At 50.5% G+C, this 27,160-nt stretch overlaps 1 protein-coding gene across 2 annotated transcripts; it reads left to right on the top strand.

Annotated features, from left to right (window-relative positions):
• Positions 1 to 1,259: 1,259 nt before the first annotated feature.
• Positions 1,260 to 27,160, top strand: PKM (pyruvate kinase M1/2). 2 transcript variants are annotated; one of them, XM_036839274.1, is made up of 11 exons: positions 1,260 to 1,528; positions 12,529 to 12,710; positions 13,288 to 13,379; positions 16,261 to 16,392; positions 16,863 to 17,049; positions 17,787 to 18,057; positions 19,395 to 19,545; positions 19,826 to 19,978; positions 23,601 to 23,767; positions 25,515 to 25,696; positions 26,413 to 27,160. In XM_036839274.1, the coding sequence occupies exons 2-11, from the start codon at positions 12,557 to 12,559 to the stop codon at positions 26,517 to 26,519; spliced, it is 1,596 nt and encodes a 531-aa protein (XP_036695169.1). In that variant the 5' UTR covers positions 1,260 to 1,528; positions 12,529 to 12,556; the 3' UTR covers positions 26,520 to 27,160. The 2 variants fall into 2 exon arrangements, with proteins under 2 accessions (XP_036695169.1, XP_036695176.1); XM_036839281.1 differs by lacking the exon at positions 23,601 to 23,767 and adding an exon at positions 23,052 to 23,218 and having other exon boundaries at positions 1,372 to 1,528.

Genomic DNA, 27,160 nt, shown 5'->3' on the forward strand with positions numbered 1-27,160 from the left:
AGGGGCCAGAGATGGCCATTTATGCCATCCCTCTTTCTCTGAATAGGGAGGAATCTGATTCTCCCTGGTGAGGCATGGCTTTTTTTCCTCTCAGCAACTTCATGTGCTCTTACCACCTCAATAACCAAGCGTTTACTTCCTATCTACAACTAAGGGGACCAGAAACGACTTACAGAAGAAATTAAAATATTTTATCTCAAACAAATTTAGGTTGTCACTTTTTCCTTGTCAGCTTATCTGAGCTAACAGGAAAGCATAATGAAGGCCTGTGATTCAGCTGCAGGCAGGGTGTCTGCCTGAGCAGGTCACACCCTTTGGTCTCATTTTCCAGGAAAAGGAAAGAACCTAAGATAATAGTATTCACGATTTTTAACGAGGCAACATTGTATCTGCTCTCAAAACCTGCTCTCTTGAAAGGATGGCAAGAGTAACAGCTGTTTCCTTGATAACTGCTGTCATCACTTGTTATTGGCTAATTACTGGGAAATCAGAAAATGTCTTAGAGAAGAATGTAGGAAAAGCTCCAACAATAATTGATTTAAATACACAAGATTGGAAACAGAAGTGCTTACTTCGGCAGAAATTATGGGCTCTCACGTTCTGACATTTCCTGGTGGAAATATAAAAAATATTTAATACCTTCTATTCACTTTCTACTCTCAGGTACTCACTCTGCAGGACTCTAGTCCCTACTTAAGTATTCACATGGTCCCAACTTCCTTCTTTGTTCTAGCCCAAGAACAAAAGGGCCTCGTGCTCCCGCTCCATGCACACTCCGTCCTCCCTGCTTCTCCCTACCCCCGTTCCAGTGTCGGAGCCCCTCCGAAGACGGCCCAGACCTCCAACCATCCCACGAGTCTCCATCCTTCCCCACCTCGGATCCCACCTCGGGCTCGCGAACCTCGGGTTCGGCTCAGTCTCCGGGGTGTGCAGTGGGGCGGGCACCCGGGCGGGGGGAGGCGGGGAGTCGCAGGGCAGGGCTGGGGGAATGCTGCCTGGGGACCCATAAATCTAGGCATCATCTGGGTAGGCCAGGGCAGCTCAGCTGGGGCGGCCTGGGCCAAGGGTCAAGAGAAGAGCCCTGGTCCAGCTTTCCAAATTGGCGGCAACAGGTGGCCCGGGCGCCGGTGGGGCTGGGGGGGGGGAGGTCCCCGGAGCTCCGAGGGCGGGTCCTGCTGCCTCGCAGCTTCCCCATTGGGCGCTGTGGACGTCACTGCTGCGATTTTTATGTAACGTGTCCTTCCGCCACGGAATGTAGTCCTCCTCCAAAGGGCAACCTGCCCGCCCGTTCCGCCCCCGCAGCACTCCTACTGAAGGTGACTGTGCCCGGCGAGGACGCAGAGGGGCGGGGCCCCGAGAGCTGGGAGCCAGGATTGGGTGGGGGGCGGGGCGGCGGAGGGATTGCGGTGGCCCTTTAGCTGGCATAACCTTGAGGCTGAGGTAGCTGATCCCCGCACTGGAGCAACGCGTTGCGAGCCTTCGGACCTCTCTGCTGTAGCAGCGCATCCCGAGCCGGACGACGTCGGAGGTGAGCTTGGGGAGAGATTGGGCCATCCGTCCCCACCGGGGCTCCGTCCCCCCCTGCCAGTGCGGATCCTGGCCCGCCTGCGCACTCAGTGTGGCGCAGGATCCGTGGCATCTTGGATTCACCCGGTTGGGGTCTGAAGAGACGAGAAAGGCTGCTCGCGCCTAGGGCCTCCTCTTCGGAGCCCCCAGCTCCTGCTTCTTCCGAAGGCAGATGGGTCAGCCAGCCCCTTTCCTTCCCCAATCCCTGACCCTCCCCCACCCCCATTCTGGTCCCATCCTCCCCTCCCTTTACCTCCCTCTTCTGTCTGGTCCCATCCTCGTCTTCCTCCCCTTATTCTCTCCTAATTTGATCCTTTCCTCCCTCAGCCTCCCTCCCCCCTCCCCACTCTGCTCCCACGCTCGCCTCCTCCCCTTCACCCTTAATACTCGCTTCTCGTCTTCATCCTGTCCGTGTTCCTCTCATTCTGATGCTTTCTTTGTAACCTCTCCTTGAAACTCCTTCTTTAGCTCCGCTCCCCCGTCCCTCCTCCATTCGGATTCTGTCCCCTCCTCGTACCTACCCCCATCCATGCCCTGGCTCCCGCCCCTCCCCCTCCTCTCTGGTCACGTTCGCTCCTCCGCACCCCTCTTCTTTGCAGCCTCCTCCTCGCCACCCGCGTCCTCGCCCCTCCCCCTCTGTTCTGGTCACGTCCGCCTGCTCTCCCGCCCCCGCCCCTCGGTCTCCCATCTCAGTCCTGTCCCCTTCTCTATCAGAGTTCCCCAGTCTCGGGCTCTCCTGCAGCCCCGGGCCAGCGTCCCGGCGTCACCGCCCGAAGTGCAGTGGTCTGCGGATGGGCGGGCTGGCTCGCGTGCGGCCGGGAGATGCAGCGGCGGCCCGGGGCGCAGCTAGAGGGTTACGTAACTCTTGGTCTTCCCCGCTGCAGAGGAAGAAAGGGTGGCTGCCCTGTGGCGCGTTCCTGTTTTGTGCCGCCTCGAATACGATGGGGCGGCCGCAGGGCTGCTCTTGCTCCTAGGAGGTTACTGGGCTCCATCCCGCCAAGGCGGGGCTGCACGTAGCGGCCCGGGACCCGTCCTGCCGCGCCCCGCCCCGCCCCGCGGGATCGAGGACCACTGACCTTCGGGCCCGTTACGGGCCAAGCACCATCCCTGGCCCGACAAGCCTCCGCATGCTGCTCAGAGGCCTCCTTGCGTTCGAGACACTCACCTGCCTCCCCGCCTCTGCTTCACGTTACTTAACAGATGCGCCCGATTGTAGAGCGCAGAGGCCACGGGTTGGGGTGGGAGCAGGTTATGGGGAGAGTAGAATACGTCGAGCTTGGTGCCACGTGCCTGCATTCACTCAATAAAAACTCATGTGTAAAGAGCTGTTTTGGGGAGCGGCGTGGACACCAGGATGGCTAAAAGGGTTATGGCCCACGGAACTCACCGTCTAATTAGGGAAAGAACATGAAAGTTATCAGTGGTAAGTGCTGTGAGGAAGGTACACACTTCCTGCTGGGGGTTGAGGGGAGGAGGCCTCACACTGGGTTTGAAGAAGCGGGAAAGCACCTTCCAGTCTGAAGGTTATTTAAAGACCCAGTAATGGAAAGGCATCCCTTGGCTTCTTATCTGTTTCCTTGAAGCCCCGGACACTGATCCTCCTCTGCACAAATCAGCCTGATAGTTGAGGTCCGGGCATGATTGACAGAGGCATTGGGAAGTTGGAAACAGGCTTTTTATAGATCAGGTTTAACTCATTAACATACTGATATGAGTAATGGTGGGAGTTCAGCCTCTGGACCTCAGTTTCCCATGTGTAACTTGTAACATTTTTCCTCTTGATTGTTGAAAGGATTGGTCGATATATACACACCTACATGAATATATGTTGAATACTCAGTGCAGTGTCTAATCTCAGGTGAGATGCCTCCAAATGTATTCTTTTGGTCACTGAGCACAATTACTTAAACCGTAATTGAGCGCAAGGGCTCCTCTTCTGTCTGCCATCCCCAAACACATCCTCATAGTTAATCTTTGGGAATCAGGCTCTCTAAATAGCAGACGTCTCCTGGAAACCAGTCCCCTCTGGGATCCTGGTACAGTGTTTACAGAGTAACTAATAATGTTACTCTTCAACTCTCCACTTGCCACAGGGGCTCTTTGGGCCTCTAGACAGAGGAAGGCAGGAGGGGGATGATTTGCAGCCTTTGGTGTTTGGCTACAAGAGTAGAAACAAACTTGGAACCCCAAGACTGAAATCTTCACCTGTTCCATTCCCACCCACTCCAGGTAGGGTTCTGGGATCTGCTCAGCCAGCTGGTAAGTGTGAGGTTAGGATTAGAGGCAAAGGCCAGTAGCTCCTTGTTGGCCGTAATGAGGGTGTGGCCACTCCCTGGGGTAGAGAGGAGGGCCTAGGTCAGGACTGCAGCATTGTTAGCAAATAATTCACCCTCAGGTTGCCTGAGGATGCTGTTGGGAATGCAGTGGGCTGTTCTGAGGGGAAGAGTATGTAACCCATCACCAGGTCTGTGTGTGTAGGTGGGGGAGGCTTTGGGGAAGATGACTCAACATTTGAATTTATCTGCTTTTAAGAGAACTCTCTTCATTGGGTGAGTGGGGAAACTGCATTGTGGTCTTCGCCGGCTTAAAAGGTCCCCTCTCCCCTTTCAGTGAGTCAAATAATGAAGCATGCATTTCCCCCAGTTAAAAGCGTCTCAACTAAGTGACAAATGGTTGATGGAAGTCCCCAGGCTCTCTGTACTGCGCTTAGGTGCAGCATGGCAGAGCCTCGTGCCCAGGTGATAGTCTGCACACCTATATTCCTGAGCCTTGTGCAGTGGGCATGGTAGCCATTTTGGGAATACGGGTTGTAGTGCACATGAATAACGATGACTTAAAGAATGTCCTTGAACTCATTTCTGAGTTACTGGACTTGAGCCTAAATATATGGACATTAGTCTTCTGTCTAGGGCAGCTGCTCTCACTTTAAGCACTGCATTAGAAGTAAATAATTTTAGTGTTGAATTCACAGTTTAGCCAAGAGCATTATTGGGTCTTTAAGAATTGCAGCCCCAGTGATTTGGCAAGTTTGGTAGCTGTTACTCCAGACAGAGCTAGCACCTTACGGGAGGTGCTTCTGTGCTTTGAGTATTGTGACATTAATGTGGGGTCACAGGAAAAGCCATTTTATTTCTTAAAGCTGTTTATTAATGTTGAGGCAGTGGAAGAAATAAGGAAATGGTTGAGAGCAGGAAGGTAGAAAAAAAATGCAACTCTTGATTACAAACTTGCACTACAGGGGTTTTTATTTTTCCTCAGCTTTTATGAAGGCACGCCAGGGTGTGTTACTTTGGATAAGAGCTAAGACTGAGGTGAAGGTAGGGGGAAATGACTCATTTGACATTCTTTATTTCTGAATCATTCAAAATATCCACAGTCAAACCCCAGTTAACTGGTACACCGCAAGACTGAGTTGTCCATGGGAGCAGAGTTTTCTTGCAGCCTTGTTGCGGATCTTGTGAAATATGTGATTTATTTCGTGAACGGTCTTACAGGACCTTGAGTCATCACTTTAAGCATCAATTCTGATACAGATAGGAATAGAACGAAATGAAGACCATTCTTCTTTTTTTTTTTTTTTTTTTTTTTGTAGGGGTGGGTGTGGGGCTTTGCGCCCTCGGCACGTTCACTGCCGAGTCCCTGGACCGCCAGGGAATTCCCAGTGAAGACCATTCGTAATACTACCATACTTCTGGGAACTTCCTTTTTTTTTTTTTTTCTTCTTTAACCACAAGCCAGCCTTAGACTAGATAAATGAATAGGCTGATTATTTGGGGCTTTGTTAAAGAAGCTGTTTTGGGAAGGTGAGCCAGGGTGGGTGGTCAGGCAGCCTCTGCTCTACCTTTTGGCCTCCTGCTATTACTGCTCAGCTTAGGAGGGGGAGGTTGGCAGGGCCACCAAGTGGTGCAGCCCTGCCCTTGCAGCCGTTTTTCCTTCATTGGTTTGTGCTGGTCTGCACGTAGGAGGGAGAGCCAGCCTGCAGTACTTCTGGTGGCCTCTGCGACTCACCTCCCCCCCGTTCTTTCTATAGGCAAAACTCCTGAGGAACTGTAAGCCTCTCTTTCCTGACGCCAGCAAGCTGTGTTTGGAGGTCGGATAAGGGCTTTAGTGGGGGAGATGCCAAGACCAGATATGATAGGGCAGAGAGGTTGCTGGTCATAGCATTTCAGAGTATGGACCAGCTCAGCTGATGCAGTTCAAAAAAAAAAAACAAAGAAATTCTCTGAAAGGAGTCCCAGCCCTTCCAAACATTTAATCACCCAACGGATAACATTTATTTAACTTTAGACAACTGGTATCACCCCTATTTCAGGTGATGAGTGCAAAATAATTACTCAGCTGAGTCAGTCATGGTATATGAGACAAAGCCGTACACATTTTGGAGGAGTGCTGGAGTTTTGATCTAGTTGAGCCAGGGAAATAAAGACTTGGTAAACAAAACTATCCTGACACCTGATATCCCTCTTTTGTTATTACATTAGAGAGCAGATTAACACATGTTACCCATCAGATGGGCAAACATTTTAAGAGTCTGACAGTATCAAGTGTTGCAAAAGGTGTGGGAAGGCAAGAAATCACTTTACTGGTTGGTTGTAAGTGGATATAACCACTTTGGAGAGCAATTCAGCACTATTTAGTAAAATAGGAAATAAACATACCCTGTGGCCCAGTAATTGATCTCTGGATATAGAAGCTCACACCTGCACAAGGAGACATGTACTAGGAGAGTTGTTATAGTATTGATTAATGAGGAAAAATTGGGTTTAATGGGGAAATGACCAGCCAGTAAGGGAATACATAAATAAATGGTCTAGTCATGCACTGGACTAGTATAGCAGTTCAAATGAATTAACTAGATCTGTGTACCAACTGGATAGATCTTAAATGTGCTGGAAAAGCAAGTTGTTTGATGATGCCTTACAGTATATTACTTAGGGTACTTTAGAAGACAGCAATATCATAGGGTTCAGTATGGATACAGACACCCTTAAACGAACTAGAAGGATACAGAATTCATGACACTGGTTGGCTATCAAAGTTCATGATGGGATGTGGAAGGGTTGGAGGGACCTGGGAATGGAGGGAAAATGACCTGTATATAATGATAAATTTTTTTTTTAAGTCTAAAGAAAATCTGGATTTTTTTTTTTAACTTTTGGCCGCACTTCACAGCTTGTTTGGCCGCACTGCACAGCTTGCGGGATCTTAGTTCCCCCACTAGGGGTTGAACCCAGGCCCTCGGCAGTGAAAGTGCAGAGTGCTAACCACTGGACTGCCAGGGAATTCCCTGGATAAATATTAATGGTCAGTTCTGGGTGGTAGAAATACAGATGTTAATATTTCTTTCTTTAGTTCAAAACAAAACAAAACAGAAGCAAACCTATGATGGTTACTGCAGGAAGACCAGGTATACTAACTAGGTCAGCGCTCTGGGAGAGCTGGCACTGCCCTTCCTCCTTTCATTCCCCCCTTCTTCTCCCTGCAGCTGCGATGCAGGGCAGCTCCTCCTTTAAATGCTGGGCCAGTGCCTCCCTTTGCTGAGGCCATCACCCATCCTGGTGTTGTGCCTGACTTGCAAAGGCCCTAAATTAGTGTCCCAGGTTCCTTGCTGCTTCCAGAGTGTAAATATCATGCCCTGAAGCATTGCCTCATAATCTTAAGCCTAGTAAGGACCACAGCGCAGCAAAAGGTTCATCTAAACTTCCTCCTTCAGACTGAACCAGTTCTCTTCTCCGAGCATCTGCTATCAAATCCTCGGCATCTGAGATGGTAGAGGTTTCTCTGTCGGGACTTCCTGCCCTGGAGTTGAGTGGTCCTTTTGGGGGTAGGCTCATTTAGTATCAGCTTTTGTGCCCTATTGCACACTCAGATTTGAAATAGGACCTTGGGCTCCTGCTTATAATGTTTGTCACTTAGTTCTAGCCCTGAATAAAAGAGAAGGGAATTTTACTTGAACCTACAGGTGGGTTCATTTTGCTTTGTGTAACCTGGTGACACCAGACTTTGCTTTCTGTTATGGGGCCTGCTGAGGGTAGAATGGACTTGATATAACTCCCGTCTCTTAGCTAAAAACTGCTTGTCCTCGCCCCACTCCATATGCAAATACACTGTTGTCATTACTCTAACTGTATATGAGGATGAACAGCCGTTCACTTCAGACCTTATTAGGTTCCGTGGCTGGTCCAGCACCCATTTTGATCTTGTTGCTACCGTCGTCAGATTAGGGCCAGTCTTGGGAATTACATTTTTCTGCTCCATCATCTAGGAACAGAGCCCTAGAGAGCAGGCTGGCCTGAATGCCTTGTCCAACACGTTGTGATGCAAACTTTCTAATGGATGTTGGTGTTCTGAAGATTTGGGAATCAGACCTTCATGCTGGCTTGGAGACTTAAGAGGTGTAGGTAGCAAATTGATGTCAGAGCGAGAAACACAATCATAGGTACTAGGTGCCATCATTATTGAGTTAGTCTGTATGGTGAGATTGGCATCAGAGCAAAAATTGGCGCAGGGAGCCCTGGCTGGTTAAAGATTTTATGCAGATGCGGGCTCATAGGCCAGGCTGGTTTACTAGGGCAGAATGATGTGGGCTTTTGTGAAAGCTAGAATTGGTGGAGTGAAGCGTGATTCTTTCCCAGAACAACCTGCCAACAGTACGGACACTAAGTGGTGCTGGGTATTTTTTCTTTTATGATTTTCACCCTGTGGTTTCTGAAGAGTGACCAAAGAATTGTGTCTGGCATAAACAAAACTATAGCTTTAAAGAGCCAGGAGCCACTTGAGAAAGGCAAGGTGGGAGTAGGGGCCCCTGGAGCTGAGCTGTGACCGTGCCTGCTCCGTCCTTTCGGCCCCCACACACTAAGGCCTCTGATGGTGTCTCGTTTCTCAGAGAGGAGAAATGGCTCTGAGGAAGGTCCTACAGCAGGAGCTCAGGCTCAAGAATAAAGGCTCCCATACCTGGGCACAGCATTTGCCGCCATCAGTGGCTACGCTGGGCTTCCTTGGCTGGCTGGAGGTTGCCTCTGCATGTCTGTGCCTCCCGCAGAGGAGGGTGCTGTAGTGAGTCAGACTGGCATGAGCTGGCCGCGTCTGCTGGCGGGCACTGTGCAGACAGCCAGCCTGCGGGAGGGCAGCTCTTCCCAGAGGCCCGGCCTGAGAAACCGCCGCTGAGGCTGCTGTCCAGGGGCTGGGGGAGAGTCCAGAGTGTGTTTTAGGTAGGATGGGCAGCTTGTGCTCCGGAGAAGAGGCTCATTGGGCAGGAGAGCCCTGACCCTCCCTGCAAGGGAGGCTCCGGGGCAGAGCCTGAGGGGATAGAAAACCAGTTGGTGACCTGGGCATGAGACATGAAATCCCTAGTTTGGTAGAGGGCTTTAAGGACGTGGTGAGATCTTGTAGGAATATGGACGGACTTGCTGACAAGCCAGCTTTTTTGGATTGCTGGTGTGCAAATGCACTCAAACAAAATTTCACTTGTACCTAGTAATCTGGGTAAGCAAAAGATCAGAGCTTGCAGACCTCAGATTTAATTTGAGATGGTGAAATAGGGTTAGTGTTCGAGCCCAGTATAATTGTTATCTGCTAATAGCATCTCCTGTCCTTGAGGCAGCCCTTCTGTACCAGAATATCCTTGTCACAAAGATTTTGCTCTGATGCTTGAGGACAGACTAAACAGGAAAAGAATTTTGTTGGATTTGGGCATGTGACTAACAGGTTTTTTGACACAGAATTGTCCTATGGACCATATTAACTTTTTTTTTTTGCACTTTGAGATTCTGAATAGATCAAGGTTGACTTTTTTTTTTTTGGCTGTGCTATGTGGCTTGCAGGATCTTAGTTCCCCAACCAGGGATTGAACCCAGGCCCCAACAGTGAAAGTGCCAAGTCGTAATCACTGGACCACCAGGGAATTCCCAAGGTTGACCTTCTTAGGTCAGTGAAACTATCCTGCAGTGCATTTGTGATCTAGAGTCTAAGATGCATTATCCCACCTCTGCTGTGTTTAGAATATTCCTGAAGTGCCTAGAGCAGCAGTTGAATAATGGAACGGGGAGCTTCACATTTGTTTTAATTCCAACACTTTTACCAGGATGCTTTTAAATATATCATGTTCAGAAGAGGTACATTTGTAATTTTTCTTATTATTAAAGTGTTTAGTATCAGTAAATTTTTTAGTAAGGAGAAGAAAGAAATTTGCAATTTGCTGTAATCCTACCACCCAGATAACATGTTGATAATATTTTGTTAGATATCCTTACAGTCCTGTTATGTATGTTTAATTTATTGCCCCTTCCCGCCCTCCCAAAGAAAAGGGAGAGGGACCAGGTTCTTGTATAGAATAGTGAAATGTTAGTAAACCAAGGTTTAAAGAGACTTTAAAGGAAGGCAATCTTTGGGGTGTTAGGGGAGGGGATAAAGCATCGCAAAGGAGCCATTAAGAACGGTCTTACCTGCGAATTTTCTGTTATCAGTTTCTTGGTATTTTCTTGGGTGGCTTCTGTGTTTTCATTTATAACATAGCTGAATCTCTAGGAACAGCCACTACCTACTACTACCTGGATAGTACTTAAGGTACTTTCTTAAGGTACTTTTTCCATCCATTACCCCAAAGAGCTTTAGGTGCACTCAGCTTTTACCTTAATCCTTGTACAGTTCTGCAGGGCAAGCCTTTCTCAGCTCCGAGCAGTCTTTGCAAGTGGGACCAAGGAGCCACCCTGAGCCAAAAAAAGAGCATTATGTCACCGGAAGCCCAAGGCCGGAGAACACAAGGTGTGACACAATAATCAGTGGCCCCAGCTGGGTCTTTGCAAAGAGACCCTAATGTCTCAGGTCTAGAGAAGATCCAACTGATGATTTTTAAGAAGAGTCGGGTTAGTTACTTCAACCCACTCGTTGAGATCACAGTACAGTCCTCGGACTGGATGACTCCCTTCGCCTGGAGGCCACAGCAAGGCCTGTGTGTTCCAGTTGCCTTGGTGTGCCACCGGGCACCATCTCTTGTTCCCTTAACAGCCAGACTCACCTAAGCCCAGGTGCTCTGGAGCTATATACACCCTACTTCAACCGTGAGTGCAGGTAAAGGGACCCTGGCTGCCCAGGCCGTGCTGTCAGGAATTCAAAAGTTCCTCGGATTTGGTGGGGAAAGGGACATATAGGTATAACTTTGATTTTGACAAAGAGGCATTAAGATACTCTGAAACATCATTCAGTAAACAACTGGAATACCCCCAAGTACTTGGTGCTAAGGGATATAAAACCAAAGAGGTCACGGAGGAGAGGATGTTGTTTTCATTTTGGTACCTGGTATGTTGTAGGGAGTTAGGAAATACATACTGAAAGGAACAGTATATGTGCCATGTGGAATAGTTAGCTGGTGTCTTATTTTCTTGTTTTTAAAGATTTAGTTTCTGTAGCTGGGGACTTGCAGCCAGAAGTTTTCAGTAGCTTACAGGAAATTCACTCACAACTGGTCGCAAAGCTTCTTGGGCTTTTCTGGACTTCTCAAGGATGGCAGAGATGGGTTTAGATGCATGCCTTGTTCGAGCCACCCAGAGAGGCCACAGAGTCGGGGATGGAGGAGGAGACCAAGTAAGGGTTACATGTATGGGGTGCCTTGATTTGGAGCCCTGAGATTTAGGAGGCGGTGGGACAGGGCGAAAGAAGGGCTTGTTCCTGAGCCTGGGCTGAAGCACTTAGGTGAAGGATTTGAGAAGGAGTAACCCTTGGTCTGAAAACTTGAGGAAAGGAATGGCATTCTGATGAGGCATGTCAAGCTTCTGGCTCACATCCTTCCCTGATGGTTCTTGAAACACTGCCTGGAAGCTTCTCAAGTCTCTGTCTGTAATCAGCTAACTAACCGGCTGAGTGAGTTTAGTTGTAAAGTCAGTAATGAAGAAAAGCAAAGGTCGGGGGCAGTTGTGCCCCTGGTCAGGATTGTGACCTGGGCTGATTAATTACCTGGAACAGATGGTCTTTGTCACTGCGAGTGGTGTACCTGTCAGACTTAGAAAGGGAATTGGGTGGTGCATTAGAAGATCAGCTGGAAGGATTTGACAAGCATTAATAATTTCTTCATGGTGCAACTCTCCTATTAATGTAATTGTAATAATTTTAGAACCAGACTAGTACCGTTATGGTTATCCTTGGTTTGATGCAAATTGCTTTGCACGTCCTAAAGTCCTTCTGACCAAAAGTACCATATGTAGTTTTTAGGTACAGATTCCTGGGATGAAAGATTTTGCATTCAGGGTTCTGGTTGAACTTTGCTTCCTGTGCAGGGACTGGTTTTTATTGCTTGTCAATGGGTTGGGACCTATTCTCTAGCCTAGGATGAATTGAGTAATGGACTTACGTGGTCCTGTGGGTTAGTGAAAACCTAGAACTCCAGAACTAGGAGGACTGCCTGGATAGTGGTTGTCTCTATGACCAGGAAAGTCACTTTGGGTTTGGATGGGGATTGTTAAGAGGCAGTGTGGGTGCCCCTTCCCACAGCAGATGTTTGTAGCTTTGAGACAGCTTTTCATACAAAAATCTAGATTCACCGAGGTACTAAACTAGGGGTGAGTTTTTATATCCCTGTAAGATTGGTTGCAACTTCCTTTTGAGGAAGCTCCTTCAGTGCTTGTAAAATGATGTTATTTTTATAGGATTAGCAGGGAAGCTGTTGAGGTAGATACTAGCCCAGTGTAAGGGAGGCGTGCCTACACGCCTTACAGTGGATGCCTGGGCCGTATATGTGTTGGGTATGTGGTTTTGACTTGTTCTTTGAGGTCTTTTCCACTTGCTCAGAATAACGTGAGCCCGTGGCCTGACTTGAGGAGCACCCACACAGCTAGAGCGTGGCGGGGCTCCCTGTGGCTTCTGAACAAAGGGTGCTTGTTGAGTTAATGTGTAAGCAGGAAACAGCTTCCTGTGCCAAGCTGTATATTATAGCCGCCTCAGGCTTCTCAAACTGATCACTCTCTCCAGCTCCCCTGGACCCAAGACCTCAGAAGCCATGTCGAAGCCCCATAGTGATGCCGGGACTGCCTTCATTCAGACCCAGCAGCTGCACGCGGCCATGGCTGACACATTCCTGGAGCACATGTGCCGCCTGGACATTGACTCGCCGCCCATCACGGCCCGGAACACCGGCATCATCTGCACCATTGGTGAGTGGGGGGGGTGCCCCCTCCCCCCGAAACATGGGCTTCCTGAGACAGTGACCTTTCCTCTCCTGAAAGGACTAAATAAATGTGGCAGACCTGGGTGCTGAGCAAGATGCTCCAGAGATTCTTATGAGAACTGGTCAGAGGAGTTTGCAATAAAGAATTCTTATGCTTTATGCGTTCTGCTAAAGGTAAAATTTAGAGGGTATCTTCCTTAGCAGAGCATCTCAGAGACCTAGGAAGGATCTTTTTGACATGCTCTGTACAACCAGAATTCTGTAGTTGGACATCTGGCTGGGTTTCAGGGAGAGCATAGAGGGCTGGCCAAGACTTATCTAGGCTTTCCTCATTAGATGGAGCCTGTAGAATTTGAAGGAAATGGGGGATGTGTCCTTCTAAATCAAGAAAGTGGGCCAGCACAGTAATAGTCATGTGTATGCTTTTGAAAGAATTTTGAGTTATTTGGGGGAAAAAATTATCAAGAGTTCTTTAAATTGAAGCAAACTTAAAGTGTTATTCCTCCTTTGGATAATTAACACTTAATCACTTTAAAACTTTTTTTTTTTTTTTTTTTTACTAGGCCCAGCTTCCCGATCAGTGGAGACGCTGAAGGAGATGATTAAGTCTGGAATGAATGTGGCTCGTTTGAACTTTTCTCATGGAACTCATGAGGTGCGCCTCGGCTGGATAGATTGGCCACTGGGGCAGCTTGTAGGAAACGGGGTGGGGATGTCGTGTTCATTTAGCCACGGTGGACTGAGCAAGAAAGCGTGGGTTTTACAGCCAATGGGAAGATTGTCTTCACCAGCCCATCCCTACTTTCTTTTCCCCGTCTCCTGCCATCTCAAGTGGCCAGGTCTCCTCAAGCAAAGAAGACCTCCTTTGTAATTGGCCCTGGTTCTCCCCAACACCTGTGCTCCATTAGCCCTCACCGAGGAAAATGTGCAGGGTTCTCCTGGAAACTCCTCTAAGCCATGGAGCTTGACACTCCTGCCCCAGGGTTTCTGTAACAGCTCATAACTGCAGTGACGAACCAGTAAGTTACCCTGCAGGTTATTCTGGCCTAGTTTAGACGCAAGATAAACTGGGCAGGTCCAGGAGAAGGGTTTTCATTATTGCAAGTGAAGACTGGGTCTAATGCACTAACACTATCTGGCATATAATACCCTACTTAATCAGCATTGTGTTCCCAGCCTGTCCCTTCCTGGGGGTTTTGGTACATTAAAATGAAGTCAGCATACTTCCCCAACAGTCTGGTAGGAGTGTCTTAGTGCTGGGTCTGTTGATGAGCTGACCTGACCCATTGGACCTTACCCAGGGACCAGGTGGCAGCTATTGGGAAGTGCTCCGTTCGTGCTTCTGTTCCCAAGATCAGAACAGACTCATTTTGAGGAGTGTGGGACCTGCCTGAGGGACAGTGCCTAACCTTCAGGTTCAACCACAGGCCATGGGATTTCATCCTGGTATTAATAGAGGAGGAATGGGTGAGGCAAACTTTCCCTCCTCTTGACCTCTGTATTTCCTATTCAGGAAAAAGAAAATGCTACCCTGTAAGGTCAGGAGGTGAGGGGTTGCCCTCTGGCATTTGGAAGTTGGTGTTCAGCTTCAGCTAAAAATAAAGCCTCGGGAAGTGCAGTCTAAGAGGTGAATTCCTCCTTTCTGGAAACATGAGAATCTTCATTATAGGTTTTCTAACCCATGTTCCATAAACAGTCTATGGCCTGGCAGGTGTCCGACCTCCAAATGTCACGGGGGCCTGACCAAGTTTAGAGGAACTGTGCTCAGCAGGCACCCTTGGGCAGGTTAAGACATCCATGGATGGCATTCTGTAATTTTCCAAAGGCAGGGCGTCCTCGGCAGGAGTCACTAGGCATTCCTGCAAGTGTTAGCTTAGTCCGAAGAGAGAACTAAAGGCATCACTGAAGGTCAGTTCACAACTGATCCCTACTGCTGGCCTGTGCCAGGGTCTCCTGTGTGCAGGGGGAGTAGCAGAAATAGATTTTAAGAAGTTGACCTTTAACTAGGCTTTATGGCCTCTTCCATCCAGTAAAATAATAGCCCACAGCTCTGAAATGGCAAGGGCGAGTGGTATCTGCCCCTGCCGGAGGGGGCTGGCTCAGAGATTTTGATTTTCTTAAACTGCAAGAGGCATTTGGACATTATCTGTGCTTTAACTCGTCTTCCCAGATTAGAGTTGGGATTAAAAAACAAAACAAAACAAAACACCCAAGCCCCTCTTGTGGGCTTAATTTGAGGTTTTTGACCAGGATACAATTGTGTGGTCCCCTGGATCAGGGTTTTGGAAACTGATCTGAAATTGTTCTAATGTTAATTATGTAATGTAAACAGTCTTAGTTTGATGAGCGGCTGGGACATGCTTTTCCAGCTCTTGACAATTTTAAATACTCTTCTAAGCAGAGCGTTGGAATTGCTTTTTCTCCCTCACGCTGACAGAGGGACATCCACATCCACACGTCTGCATCTGATCTTTTGGTTTTGTTGTTGTTGCATCTGATCTTTTGACAGCTTTGCCACAGTGTCTCTAGCCCCCACTTTTGGCAGTTCTCGTGGGCAAGATGTGTTCTTACTGAATGTGTGGTTCTATAATGCCATGTCGGCCAGAAAATACTGCCTTTTAAGGAACATACACTTAGAACCTTGCACAAGGACAGCGCTGACAGTTGGAACGCGTTACCTCTCCCTCCCCACCTCCTGTTCTCAGGTGCTGCTCTCCTGGACAGAGGTGGTTGAAGGACGAGGCCCACAAAGTGCTGAGTTGGGAGCCTCTGTTACTAGCAATGCCATATTGATAGCACGAAGATCTTTTGACATCTTGGCTCTGAGTCCCTTTTTAGTCAAACAGGAATGGCAAATGGAAAGAGAGAAAGGGCTTCAGAGGCGAGATTGAAACCAGGATTTGTTGCAAGTGAGAAATGGCAAAGGTCAGTTAGTTCAGAGAAAGGTGTATTCCCACCTCTGCCTGTTCCACTTTCGTTTCTAATCAGACTGCAGGAAGTGATTGTCAGAACCAGGCCTGCATGACCTTAGCAGTGAGTTATTTAGCTTGGGCCACTGTTAGCTTAAGTAAATAACTGAGTTTGAATTGCAGTTGTAATCAGTAGAGGAAAAGCTCAGAATTACCAAATCTATCAGTCTGACATAGATGGCCAGATCAGTATTATCCTGATACAAGTCCTAGGTTTTTTACCCCAGTCGTCTGCTTTATTTCCTGAGGGTATTTGATGAATCCTAGAGGGGGAAAAAGGAGACAAACCTCTTTTATGTTGACATGTCTTGCCACCAAAATGTAAATATTCCAAAGTTCCTAAGATTTGCCCTTAAGAGTGGGTGAGGGCTGTGGTACAAGTGGGTAGAGGCCAAGGAGGTTGACGTAAGCCGGTAGAGGATGCTCGGGGAGTGGGCAGCGTGAGGGTATATGCTGGAGGCGGAGTTCTAGAACACCCACAGCTCTTTCCTGAGTGATCAGCTTCAGTGCCGGTCCTAGATCCTAGTGTGTGGGAGGACGCTTATCATCTCCCCTCCTTTCCCCCAGTACCACAAAGAGACCATCAAGAACGTGCGTGAAGCCACGGAAAGCTTTGCTTCCGACCCCATTCTCTACCGGCCAGTGGCTGTGGCCCTGGACACTAAAGGACCTGAGATCCGAACCGGGCTCATCAAGGGCGTGAGTATCCTGGGGAGAAGCTGGAGGAAGGCGCAGGGGACCCCAGAGACATCCTCAGCAGTCTGTCCCGGCCGGAAGCCACGTTTCTCAGAGTTTAGGTCTATAAATGAGAGTTTTATCCATCACTGTAAGAAGTCTTGATTTGATCTACTTCACTAAGAAACAATACCAGAAAGGAACCTCTTTTACACTCCAAACCTACTTCCAAGTCTCTCTAACTTGGGGGAGCAATTTCTTTGTCTCTTTTCCCCTATCATTAAATAGTATAACTAAAACATTCTAGGTTTCTCTTGGGTTATTTCCTTGAAGTATACTAAGTTAGGCAGTCTGATTATTTCTTTCCAAAGGAAAAGGCTTTATTGTTATTTGCAGCTGAGATTTGCTCCTTGTTCCCTGGAGGAAAGAGCTTGTCTTCTCCCGCTAGGAGGGCCCGGCTTCTTTGGACTTGTGGTTTACTGTCTTGTCTGCAGAGCGGCACCGCCGAGGTGGAGCTGAAGAAGGGAGCTGCACTCAAGATCACCCTGGATAACGCCTACATGGAAAAGTGTGACGAGAACACCCTGTGGCTGGACTACAAGAACATCTGCAAGGTGGTGGACGTGGGCAGCAAGATCTACGTGGATGACGGCCTTATTTCTCTGCAGGTGAAGCAGAAAGGTACGTACGCGGGAGTCAGGCTCTAATTGTCTAAAACCAGCTCCCGTCTCTAAGCTTCTCTGGCAGAAGATAGCTAGCTTATTTGGCTGGCAGCGAGACTGAGTCTCTATATTCTCAGAAATTCCTTTTATAATAAACTCCTAGCCTCAAAAACAGATTTCACTCCAACTTAATTGTACTCTTGGGGAGGAGATGAGAAGGTTTCTTTTTTTTCTTTCTTTTTTTTTTTTGGCTTTGCGGTGCAGCTTGTGGGATCTTAGTTCCCCAACCAGGGATCGAACTTGAGCTGTCTGCCGTGAAAGCGTGGAGTCCTAACCACTGGACCGCCAGAGAATTCCCGAGATTTCTATTTTACTCGTCCTCACTACTTTAGGCTTTCTGCTTCCCTCCTCCGTCCCCTCAGTAGGATACGTAGAGGACTCCAGTGTGCCTGGGAATGAGAGCTAACATTTAAGTGCCAGGCACTATTCTGAGCATCTTACATGATAATTTGTTTGAATTTTAAAACCACCTTATAAGTAGATATTATTATCCCTATTTACCTGAGGCACAGAGCGGTTAATTGACTTGCCCACAGTTACACAGTTAGTGGAGATGGGATGTGAACCCTGGCAGTGTGGCTCCAGCACCCACCATGTGCTATTTCCCAGTTCTCTGTACTGGGGAGAGCCTGCTTCCTGGTGAGGACACTTTTGCCCCTGTGGCTCTGCCTCTCGTACCTACTCCATTTCACACAGGTCCTGACTTCCTGGTGACGGAGGTGGAGAATGGTGGCTCCTTGGGCAGCAAGAAGGGTGTGAACCTACCCGGGGCTGCTGTGGACCTGCCTGCCGTCTCAGAAAAGGACATCCAGGATCTGAAGTTTGGGGTAGAGCAGGATGTGGATATGGTGTTCGCGTCTTTCATCCGCAAGGCATCTGATGTCCATGAAGTCAGGAAGGTCCTGGGAGAGAAAGGAAAGAACATCAAGATAATCAGCAAAATTGAGAATCACGAGGGAGTTCGGAGGTAAGTCCACCCGACTGTGCCTTGCCTCCTTCAGCCCCAGCCCAGCTCTCTGAAGAGCACGATATATCCTGTGAATACTTGGCTACCTGCCCATCAGAATGAGACTCTCAAGCTTATCTCAGACCCACTGAATCAGAATATCCTACGAGGGGGAGTGGAAGGCATTGGTATTTCAAGGAAAAAAAAAAAAAAAAGCTTCCCAGGTGATTGGGGTGCCAGCCTCTTGACGTTGTTCCACAAGCCCAGGGACCAGCATTGGAGAGGACAGGGTCACTGCTCCCAGGCTCAGGAGCCATTGTGCTGCACTCCTGACACTGCCTGTGTTTGCTGGAATTGGGGACTACCAAGGGGGAAGAGACAGCAGGCTCTCAGGAAGGGACTCCCTCCCTTGGGAGCCCTGTGGAAGCTCAGGGCCTGGTGTTGACACTGAAGCACGTGGCTTCCTTGTCTTGCCGTAGAAAGCGGCCGGCTTGGTGATCGGGCCAGCTCTGGCATGGTATCTGCTTCTGAGGGGAAAGCATGCCGTCCTCCTCCAGGTCCACGTTGTCCCAGCGCAGGTCCACCACCTCCCTAGTGCTCACCAGGTAGGGCCGTATGAGTAAGGCCAGCTGGGTGACATCTGTTCCTCTTTGGTTCCCTACTAGAACCCAGCGCTGCTGACACCCCACACCTACTTGTGGGGATTAGGTGTGAGCTTGGGAAGAGTGGGAGGAGCAGTCATCCTGTTGTGACCTTTCCATCCTTAGCTTTGTGTCGATGTCCTTTGTTCCGGGAAATTTGGGGTCCTCCCTCTGCCATCCTGATAAGCCATGGGTGTTTGCTGACCTTGGCTCCAGGCCAGGCAAAGCCATATTCTCATGCCTTCAGCAAGTTGGAGGGGCCCCCTGAAGGAACAGCCCTCAAGTGTCCTTGGCTGGGAGAGGCCATGGACCTTTGTGTCAGGAGCAGTCAGCCGCCTTGGGTTCCCTTTCTTCCTTGGAAGTGCCGACTGGAATGAAGATGGTAAAGAGACACCGTAAGAGGGGCCTCATAAGATGCAGACGGAGAGGAAATGAGCCCATGGGACTTTGGAAGAGACCTCGTCCCCTCCCCTTTCCCCCAGTGATGTGTCCATACTGGTGCCAAAGAAGCCCAACTAGCAGAACTGTTGGCCCCCTTTGGGGGACTGAAGTAGCTGGAACACCCCACCACCTCCATGCATCCATGATGACGTCGTGGGTAGTTGTCCTGGTGCAAGGACGGCTAAGTCAGAGAATCCCAGGAAAACTTCCTTTGCGTCACTTTACTTGTGGCCCCTGTTCCATATAACCTCTCTCTCTTTCCAACTTCCCTGTCAGGTTTGATGAGATCCTGGAAGCCAGTGATGGGATCATGGTGGCGCGTGGTGATCTAGGCATTGAGATTCCTGCAGAGAAGGTCTTTCTTGCTCAGAAGATGATGATTGGGCGGTGCAACCGAGCTGGGAAGCCTGTCATCTGTGCCACGCAGGTATGTGCCTCTTCCCGAGTTTGCATCCTTGCACAGGAAAGCTTTGGAGGCTACCCGGTCTCTTCCCATGGACCCCCCTGCCCCATGTCACAGACAGACAGACAGACACACACACACACACACACACACACACACGTATCCTCCCCCTACCCCACCACCCCTCCCCTGCCCCCATGCACCTACACAAAGCTGTACTCTGCATACACACACGATCCAGGGGGTCAGTTTGTCTCTGAAGACAGCCCAGGCCACGTCTCACGAACACCCCGTCCCCTCCCAGATGCTGGAGAGCATGATCAAGAAGCCTCGCCCCACCCGGGCTGAGGGCAGTGACGTGGCCAATGCAGTCTTGGACGGAGCCGACTGCATCATGCTGTCTGGAGAGACGGCCAAAGGGGACTACCCGCTGGAAGCTGTGCGCATGCAACACCTGGTGAGTTCTCGGGGCCTGCCCATCGCCCTGGCTGGGGCTGGGATGGAGGCGAGCTCTGGCACACAGCGACACCTTTTAGGCTTCTGCGCCCACGATCTTTTATTACCCTCCAAGTCACAAGCAGAGTGAGGAGGTGTGTGCTGGGGGCGTGGAGGTGTCTTGTTTTTTTTTCTGTTCTGCCTTCCTGCCCACACCAGTCTCCTAGTTCCTTCTGTTCTGGAGGCGGCCTCCTTCATCAGCCGTAGCACAGTTCACTCCTGTCTGCAGGATTGTGAATCCTTCCCTTGGCTCAAGTACTGGGATATGTGTACCTCTTCCTCTGGACAGCCTAGAGGACCTGAGTACCTCTGCCCTGTTCTGGAAAAGGCCGAGGGCTCCTGCTCCCAGCTGTCCTGTTTGGCTTCCAATTTGATTCCCCACCTGTCCCCAGCCAGGTGCCTCCCTGACGGGGGCCTCTGGGCCCGCACTGCAGGCTGTGGCCTGCACTGACTTGGCTGCAGGCTGGCCTTGCATGGTGCCTGCAGCAGCGCCTGCTTTGCTGAGCTGTTGCACTCGCCCTAGACTAAAAAGTGGGGTTTAAGTGATGGGTGACAGGCCCACAAATAGAAACAGGTTCAAGGCTGGCTGATCCCGCCTGGCCCTGGGGTGAGAGCGTCTGGAGGAGCCCTGGAGGCCACTCTTTCTCCTGTGGGAGCTAGCTTTTCCAGGGTCTCCCGCTCTGCCGTGTCCCACAGCGTGGCTGCTCCTGCTCTAGAGCTTATGAAGAGTTAACACAGGGATGGGTCGTCAGGCCTGGGAAAACGAGTGTTGCAAATGAACTTTCACAACAGTCCTAGGTCGCTGTTGATAATGTATAGCTCAGTGAACTTGCCTCCTACCCTGAAACGGTGTTTCTTTAACCTTCCTATTCGCTTTCCAGCCAACAAAGGACCCCAAGCCCTTTGTGTGACAGCCCCTCCCCTGCATTCCCCGAAATTTAAAACAGTCCCCCAAAAAGAACATCTGGACTAGATAATCGTCCTTTCCTCCTTCATTTTCTATGTGATTATTAGGCTTAGATGGCTTCCAGAGAAGACATGAGAGTTATATTAAATACTTTTTCAGGGATGAAACAAGACATCTTGACTACAGATGTCTTCTGGTCTGTCCTTGGCACCCTAGGTGGATTTGCCCATAATGAAATTGGTAGAGACCAATCCCTGTCCCTGGGACAGCTGTGTTTCCTGGCTGATATGCCACCCTCTGTGTGTGACATGACTGCTGTCACAGATGCTCATGCACTCTGAGCTCATGGTCATTCTCACAACTGCCCCGGTGGTGAGTGCTCCCTCTCTCCTGGGGGACAGTGGACCTTGAACCTCTCCCCTCTAGAGTGGCTGCCATTATGTTTATGGGTCTCCACACAACATCCCTTCTCTATAACTGCCTTGCTTAGTTGTGTGGCCCCATGGCCTCTGAGATGCGAGAGTGACCTTGACCTGATTTATGGAACTATGAAACCACATAGACTGTAGGGACTTTCATGTCTCTACCAAATTTAACCTCTCAAGGCCTTATTAAATGAATTAGATGGGATATGTTTAATTATAGCCTTAGCGTTAAATTTCACTACTATTATTAAATGTCTGTTAAGTCCTTGTGTAGATTGACGTAATCTCCATAACCTCAGTGAGATAGATGTCACCCCATTTTATAGATGAGGGTACATGGTAATAGGGCTTGAGTTTGGACCCAGATCTGCTGACTCTGAAGCCAATGTTCTCTCCTGCAACATGGTACAAGAGATCAAGACAGGTATCCATGTGGGGCCTGTACTGGGGTCACAGTCTAAGAACCAGACTCTGGGCTCTGAACCCATGTCGTTTTTCCATACCCCAGTCTTTCCTTTGAACAGACAGAACCTTAGAACTGCAAGACTGGGATTGCATGGCACTGCTCAGGAGATAAGTTATGGGGTCTGGGCCAGGTGGTACAGGCCTCTCCTGTCCATGTCACCAGTTAACACTGGCCAACAGCGTCCCCTCTTACCTGTCCACTGCTTTCTCCTTTATCTCACTGATGCAGTTGATGTCCCTTAACTAAGGGCTAGGCAGTACCAGGTATGGTTCTCTTTCCTGTTCACGTTTCCTGTCCTTTTGGGCTGCATGCATTCCATTCTTGCAGGAAGAAAACCTTTAACCTAGCAAATTCTGCCACTCATCTTCTTATCCTGTCAAATTAATGAGGTGGCATTACTGATTCTTTCCTCACCCATCATTCTCTAAGATGCTGGTAATTGCATTATAACCCTCTAAAGCTTAAATTTTCTTTCTAATTCTTGGTGTTATCTGAGCAGGTGGTCTGTAAATAACTCAGTGGCTTTCTCATGGGTGTTTTAATCATTTGACTTAATCAAATGTCTTGTTAAACTTACCTGCGTGTTTCCACAGGCACCTGTCTCTTCACATGGCTGTTCTGCCTGACCTCAAAACTCGCCAATTTTCCACCTGCCTGCTTAGAAACGCGGTCAAGCTGCGTGACCTTGGCTTTGCCTGACCTCAGTTTTCCAGCACTGCTCAGCGTGCTTGCACGGCATGCCATTGGACAGGCTGGTAGCATCCCTGTGTCTGAAGCCAAGCAAGCACTCCACGTGTGCGTGGAGGCCAGGCATGAAGCCTGGTAGTAACCACCAGACAGCCATGTGAGGAGGGAGGCCTGTTCCTTCCTGTGAGCTGTGTCATGAGGCAGCGTGGTCAAGTCCTGCCAGGGAGCTGTGTAGGCCCGGGAGCCCCGGGGTCCCAGCCTCTGCATGTTTCCATGCCCAGGCACTAGAGCCTGCCACCATATTGTCTCCCTCCACCTCCACCGCCAGTCAAAAAGTCCTTCCAAAATCAATAGATCCTTCCAGAACGGAAGAATCCGTTTCCCCTCGGTTGGAGGGGAAGCAGTAGCAGTTGATGTTTGAAGTCCTGCACACATCCCTAAGCGGGCTTTCATCACCCTGCCTCTTTGCATCTGCCTGAGGACAGACTTAGCCAATTAACCTAAGGTACCTTCCCCTCTTCCTTGCCTCCCCTCCCCCTAAACCTTACAGATAGCTCGTGAGGCTGAGGCAGCCATGTTCCACCTCAAGCTGTTTGAAGAACTTGCGCGAGCCTCACGTCACTCCACAGACCTCATGGAAGCCATGGCCATGGGCAGCGTGGAGGCTTCTTATAAGTGTTTAGCGGCAGCTTTGATAGTTCTGACGGAGTCTGGCAGGTAGGGCCCCGAGGGCAGGTAACTCCAGCCGCTCTAGAAGACAGCCAGGGCCCAGCCCTGCGCCTGGGGCCCGCACTCAGCACCTCTCCTCTCACCTGCAGGAAGCCAGCCAGGGAGTCAGGGCAGGCCAGGGCCGCAGGGGCCCTCAGCTCAGCAGGCATAGCGACGTCACAGGCGCCTGGTGAAGGGCTGGTTCCTGCGAGTTCTTGATCTCGCTTAGCTCAGAACCTCCAGCGACTGGGCTCTTCTTGGCCTCTGCTCCCAGGGACATGCTTCTCACCAGCTGTCTGTGCGACTCTTCCCCTCCCTCTCCCGTGTGGCACGGCTCTGACAAAGCTCTGTCCCCCTCTCGTCCCTCTGGAACGATGTTGCCCCTCCCTAGATTGCCCGTGAGGCAGAGGCTGCCATCTACCATTTGCAATTATTTGAGGAGCTCCGCCGCCTGTCGCCCATTACCAGTGACCCCACCGAAGCCGCCGCCGTGGGTGCCGTGGAGGCGTCCTTCAAGTGCTGCAGTGGGGCCATAATCGTCCTCACCAAGTCTGGCAGGTAGGAGGTGGCAGCGGCTCCCTGGGAACGCCCAGCTCGGCGGCACCTTTCCTTGGGGTTCCTGGGAGCAGTGCACTAAACGGTGCTCAGATGGCACCAAGCGAAGGTAAGACCTCTCAGCCTGTGCCCGGGACCCTGCAGGGACAGAGCTCCCCTGGCCCCCTGGCCAGGCTCTGGGAGCGAGCAGAGCCCCTGCCCTGGGCCTGAAGGACAGGATCCCAGGCAGCACTCGTAGGCGTGTCAGACCATTTGGGTCCAAAGCAAGTTTATACCCTCACAATGAACTAGAGACTTAATTACATAGACAGATAGACTGATGACAAATGGTTGATATTTGAAAGCTGTTTTTCTCAAAAAGTAAAGGATAACCAGTTTTGCTTATTCTAGTTGCTGTGTGCTCTTTAAAAAGTTCAGTGTGGAAAATTAGCACTGTTTGCTGACATGCTATTTGGTTGGTGCACCCGACCCGTCAGTCTTTGAGTCCCAAAGACAAGTGGGTGCCGCCCAGGAAAGGTCACCGTGGTGTGTTGCTGGCACTTGGGCCGTGCAGCCAGGCTAAGGCCTCTGCTTGGCCTCAGGCTCGGGGTCCCTTCCAGATCACCGGGCTGTCATCCTTCCCTCCCTGGGTCCGGGGTGTGCTCCTCCTCCACAGGGCAGCTAGGGTTTCCTCGAGGAGGCGGGTGGAGAGGAGCAGACAGGCAGCCCCCCACGCGCCAAGCAGCAGCAGGTGGGACTGCCTTTAGGACCAGGACACACGACGTGTGCAGATTCCCTCAGCAGAGGGCTCAGGATGAAAAGCTCCCATCATTTGGGATGACCTTTGTGAAAAAGTCCAGCCTTTGCTACTTGGCTATTTTTAGCTCCAGGCTTCTGGGATTTCACTCTCAGCGAGTCCTGACTTTAGCACTTGCTGCCCTCTGAAAGCCTTGTATGGAGGCCAGGCCTTAACGCAGGGCGCCCTCTGCTGTGACATGGCTTAAGTTTCCCTGACACCTGTTGAGTGTCCTCATAGCTTGCCTTCCAGGCCCCAGTTCCCCCTGCAGGCCCCTCCACCTCCCGAGGCACATCTGCAGCCACACGTGTACAGTGGCAGTGCTGGAGGAAGCACCTGGTGCTGGGGCTCTACAGGGGTCCCCTCCCCTCCAGAGGAGCCTTCACAGGCAGAGCCTCCCCCACTGACACTCCCATCCCCTGGTCTTGCCTCCTGGGTAGCACCTATATTTCTAAGCCTCACTTAGATACTCAGGTTTGACTGTGGGGCTCTACAGCGCAGTTGCTGGGACTGTTTCAGGGACCCGGGGGGTCACGTGGAGTCAGGAGAGGGCACAGCAATAGGGAAGACTTGCGTTGTAGATTCCAAGGGGGACTGGTGGGCTCTGCTCCTGTTTTCTTGCAAATGTCAAGAGTCAGGTGCTATTCCCATGTTGCTTGGCTTGTAGCTGCTGCCAAGTACGGGCCGTGTGGGGTAAGTGGGGGAAACTGATCTTGCTGGGTCAGCATGATCCTGGGGCCCTGGCCTGTTGGGAGGTGGGTAGGCCAGATGGGTAGCATAGCTATGAAGAAGAATTATGTGCTGTGGATGATACAGGATGATGAGCCGCCCCAGTCTTGGGAGCAGATGTTGAAATGGCCAGAGAGCCTCAGGCTGGCATAGGGAGTTGGATTAGAGGGTGAGTTGCTGCTGAAGGCCCTGAGGAGCTTCCTGGGACACTGTTTAACAGTCTTGTCTGCTTGTCCCCTGTCTCAGGTCTGCACATCAGGTGTCCAGATACCGCCCCCGGGCTCCCATCATTGCTGTGACCCGGAATCACCAGACAGCTCGCCAGGCCCACCTGTACCGTGGCGTCTTCCCTGTGGTGTGTAAGGACCCAGTGCAGGAGGCCTGGGCTGAGGACGTGGACCTCCGGGTGAACTTGGCCATGAATGTTGGTGCGTGGCTGGGAGCAAGGGCTAGAGGTGGAGGGGTGGAGAAGGTGCCTGAGCACTGGTCTCTCTGAGACCCTATAGAAAGGGGAACATGTTGGCCTTTGGGTGCAAGAGCCCTAGCTGTCCTCACAGGGAATGTTCTCTGAATCCTTCATCCCATTCCCTGGAGTCCTGGGCCGAGCCCAGGAGGGAAGAGGGGCCTTTGAGTTGTGGGGCTGAGCACCCCAGGTTCTCTCCTCACTCTCTTCCAGTCTGGGATCCAAAGCAGATTATCCAAACCCTGGATAATCGGGGTTGTCCATTCTTTGGCATCTGCTCATTATTGAGGTTTTTCATAAAATTAGCCAGAGCTCCTACACTTGGAGCCAGCACACGTACAAATTATGTATTCATATGGCCTTTGTCCCAGTATAAGAGTAGGATATCATGTGATGAGAGGAAGCAGCTAGCTGTGACCTTGGGCTGGGCTGTCCACCCTCTAGAGTAGAAAATGAATGATGTCCAAAGGTCCCTGCCAACTCTGCCATCTGAGCCATACGGACGTATCAAGGCTTCCCTCATCCCCTTTGCCTGGGCTGTGAGGCTGGCGCCACCTTGTGGTGTAAGGAAGTAAAGGCCCGTCAGCCCTGCTTAGCTTCCTCCGACTGTGGGGCAGTCTCCCAGGTGCATACCTTCTTGGCTTGATTCTTCACTCACCAGCCCCTCTTCTCTTCCTCCAGGCAAGGCCCGAGGCTTCTTCAAGAAGGGAGATGTGGTCATTGTGCTGACCGGGTGGCGCCCTGGTTCTGGCTTCACCAACACCATGCGTGTAGTTCCTGTGCCGTGATGGGCCCCGGAGCCCCTCCTTCAGCCCCTGTCCCATTCCCCTTCCCCATCCCATCCATTAGGCCAGCAATGCTTGTAGTGCTCACTTGGGGCTGTGGTGTGGCACTGGGCTGGGACGCCAGGGAAGAAGATTAACGCCTCTGTGAAACACGGCTGTTCTTAAGACCCTGCTTGGGTGGGGTAGTTCAGAGCTGGGCCACCCATCATGTGGCCCCATCCAAGCAAGGGACGGAGGAGTGGTGCAGGCAGGACTGGAGGCCCCAGAGCTTCACACAGAGGGCAACAGCTCCTGCTTCTCTTCCTTTGTGTACTCGCTTCAGTTCCTGTAGAAAATGGATACCCAGAGAACTCCCAGCCCTGGCGTGGGATCAGGAGATAGCCGGCTAAGAGTAGGGGCCTTAGGGCATGGGGCAGAGGTTCCAGTTTAAGCAGACTCTGGCCCTGGCCCTTGCTTGCTTCTCCAGCCCCCTCAGCCTCCCTCACTCCCACCTTGTTGTGCACTTCTGTTCCTTCACTCCACTCGACTGTTGCTGCAGACAAACACTCCACCCTCCACCTTCCATTTCCCCCACTACTGCAGCCGCCTCCAGGCCTGTTGCTATAGAGCCTACCTGTATGTCAATAAACAACAGCTGAAGCACC

This window comes from Balaenoptera musculus, chromosome 2, assembly GCF_009873245.2.
Source record: "Balaenoptera musculus isolate JJ_BM4_2016_0621 chromosome 2, mBalMus1.pri.v3, whole genome shotgun sequence".
Lineage (NCBI taxonomy): Eukaryota > Metazoa > Chordata > Mammalia > Artiodactyla > Balaenopteridae > Balaenoptera > Balaenoptera musculus.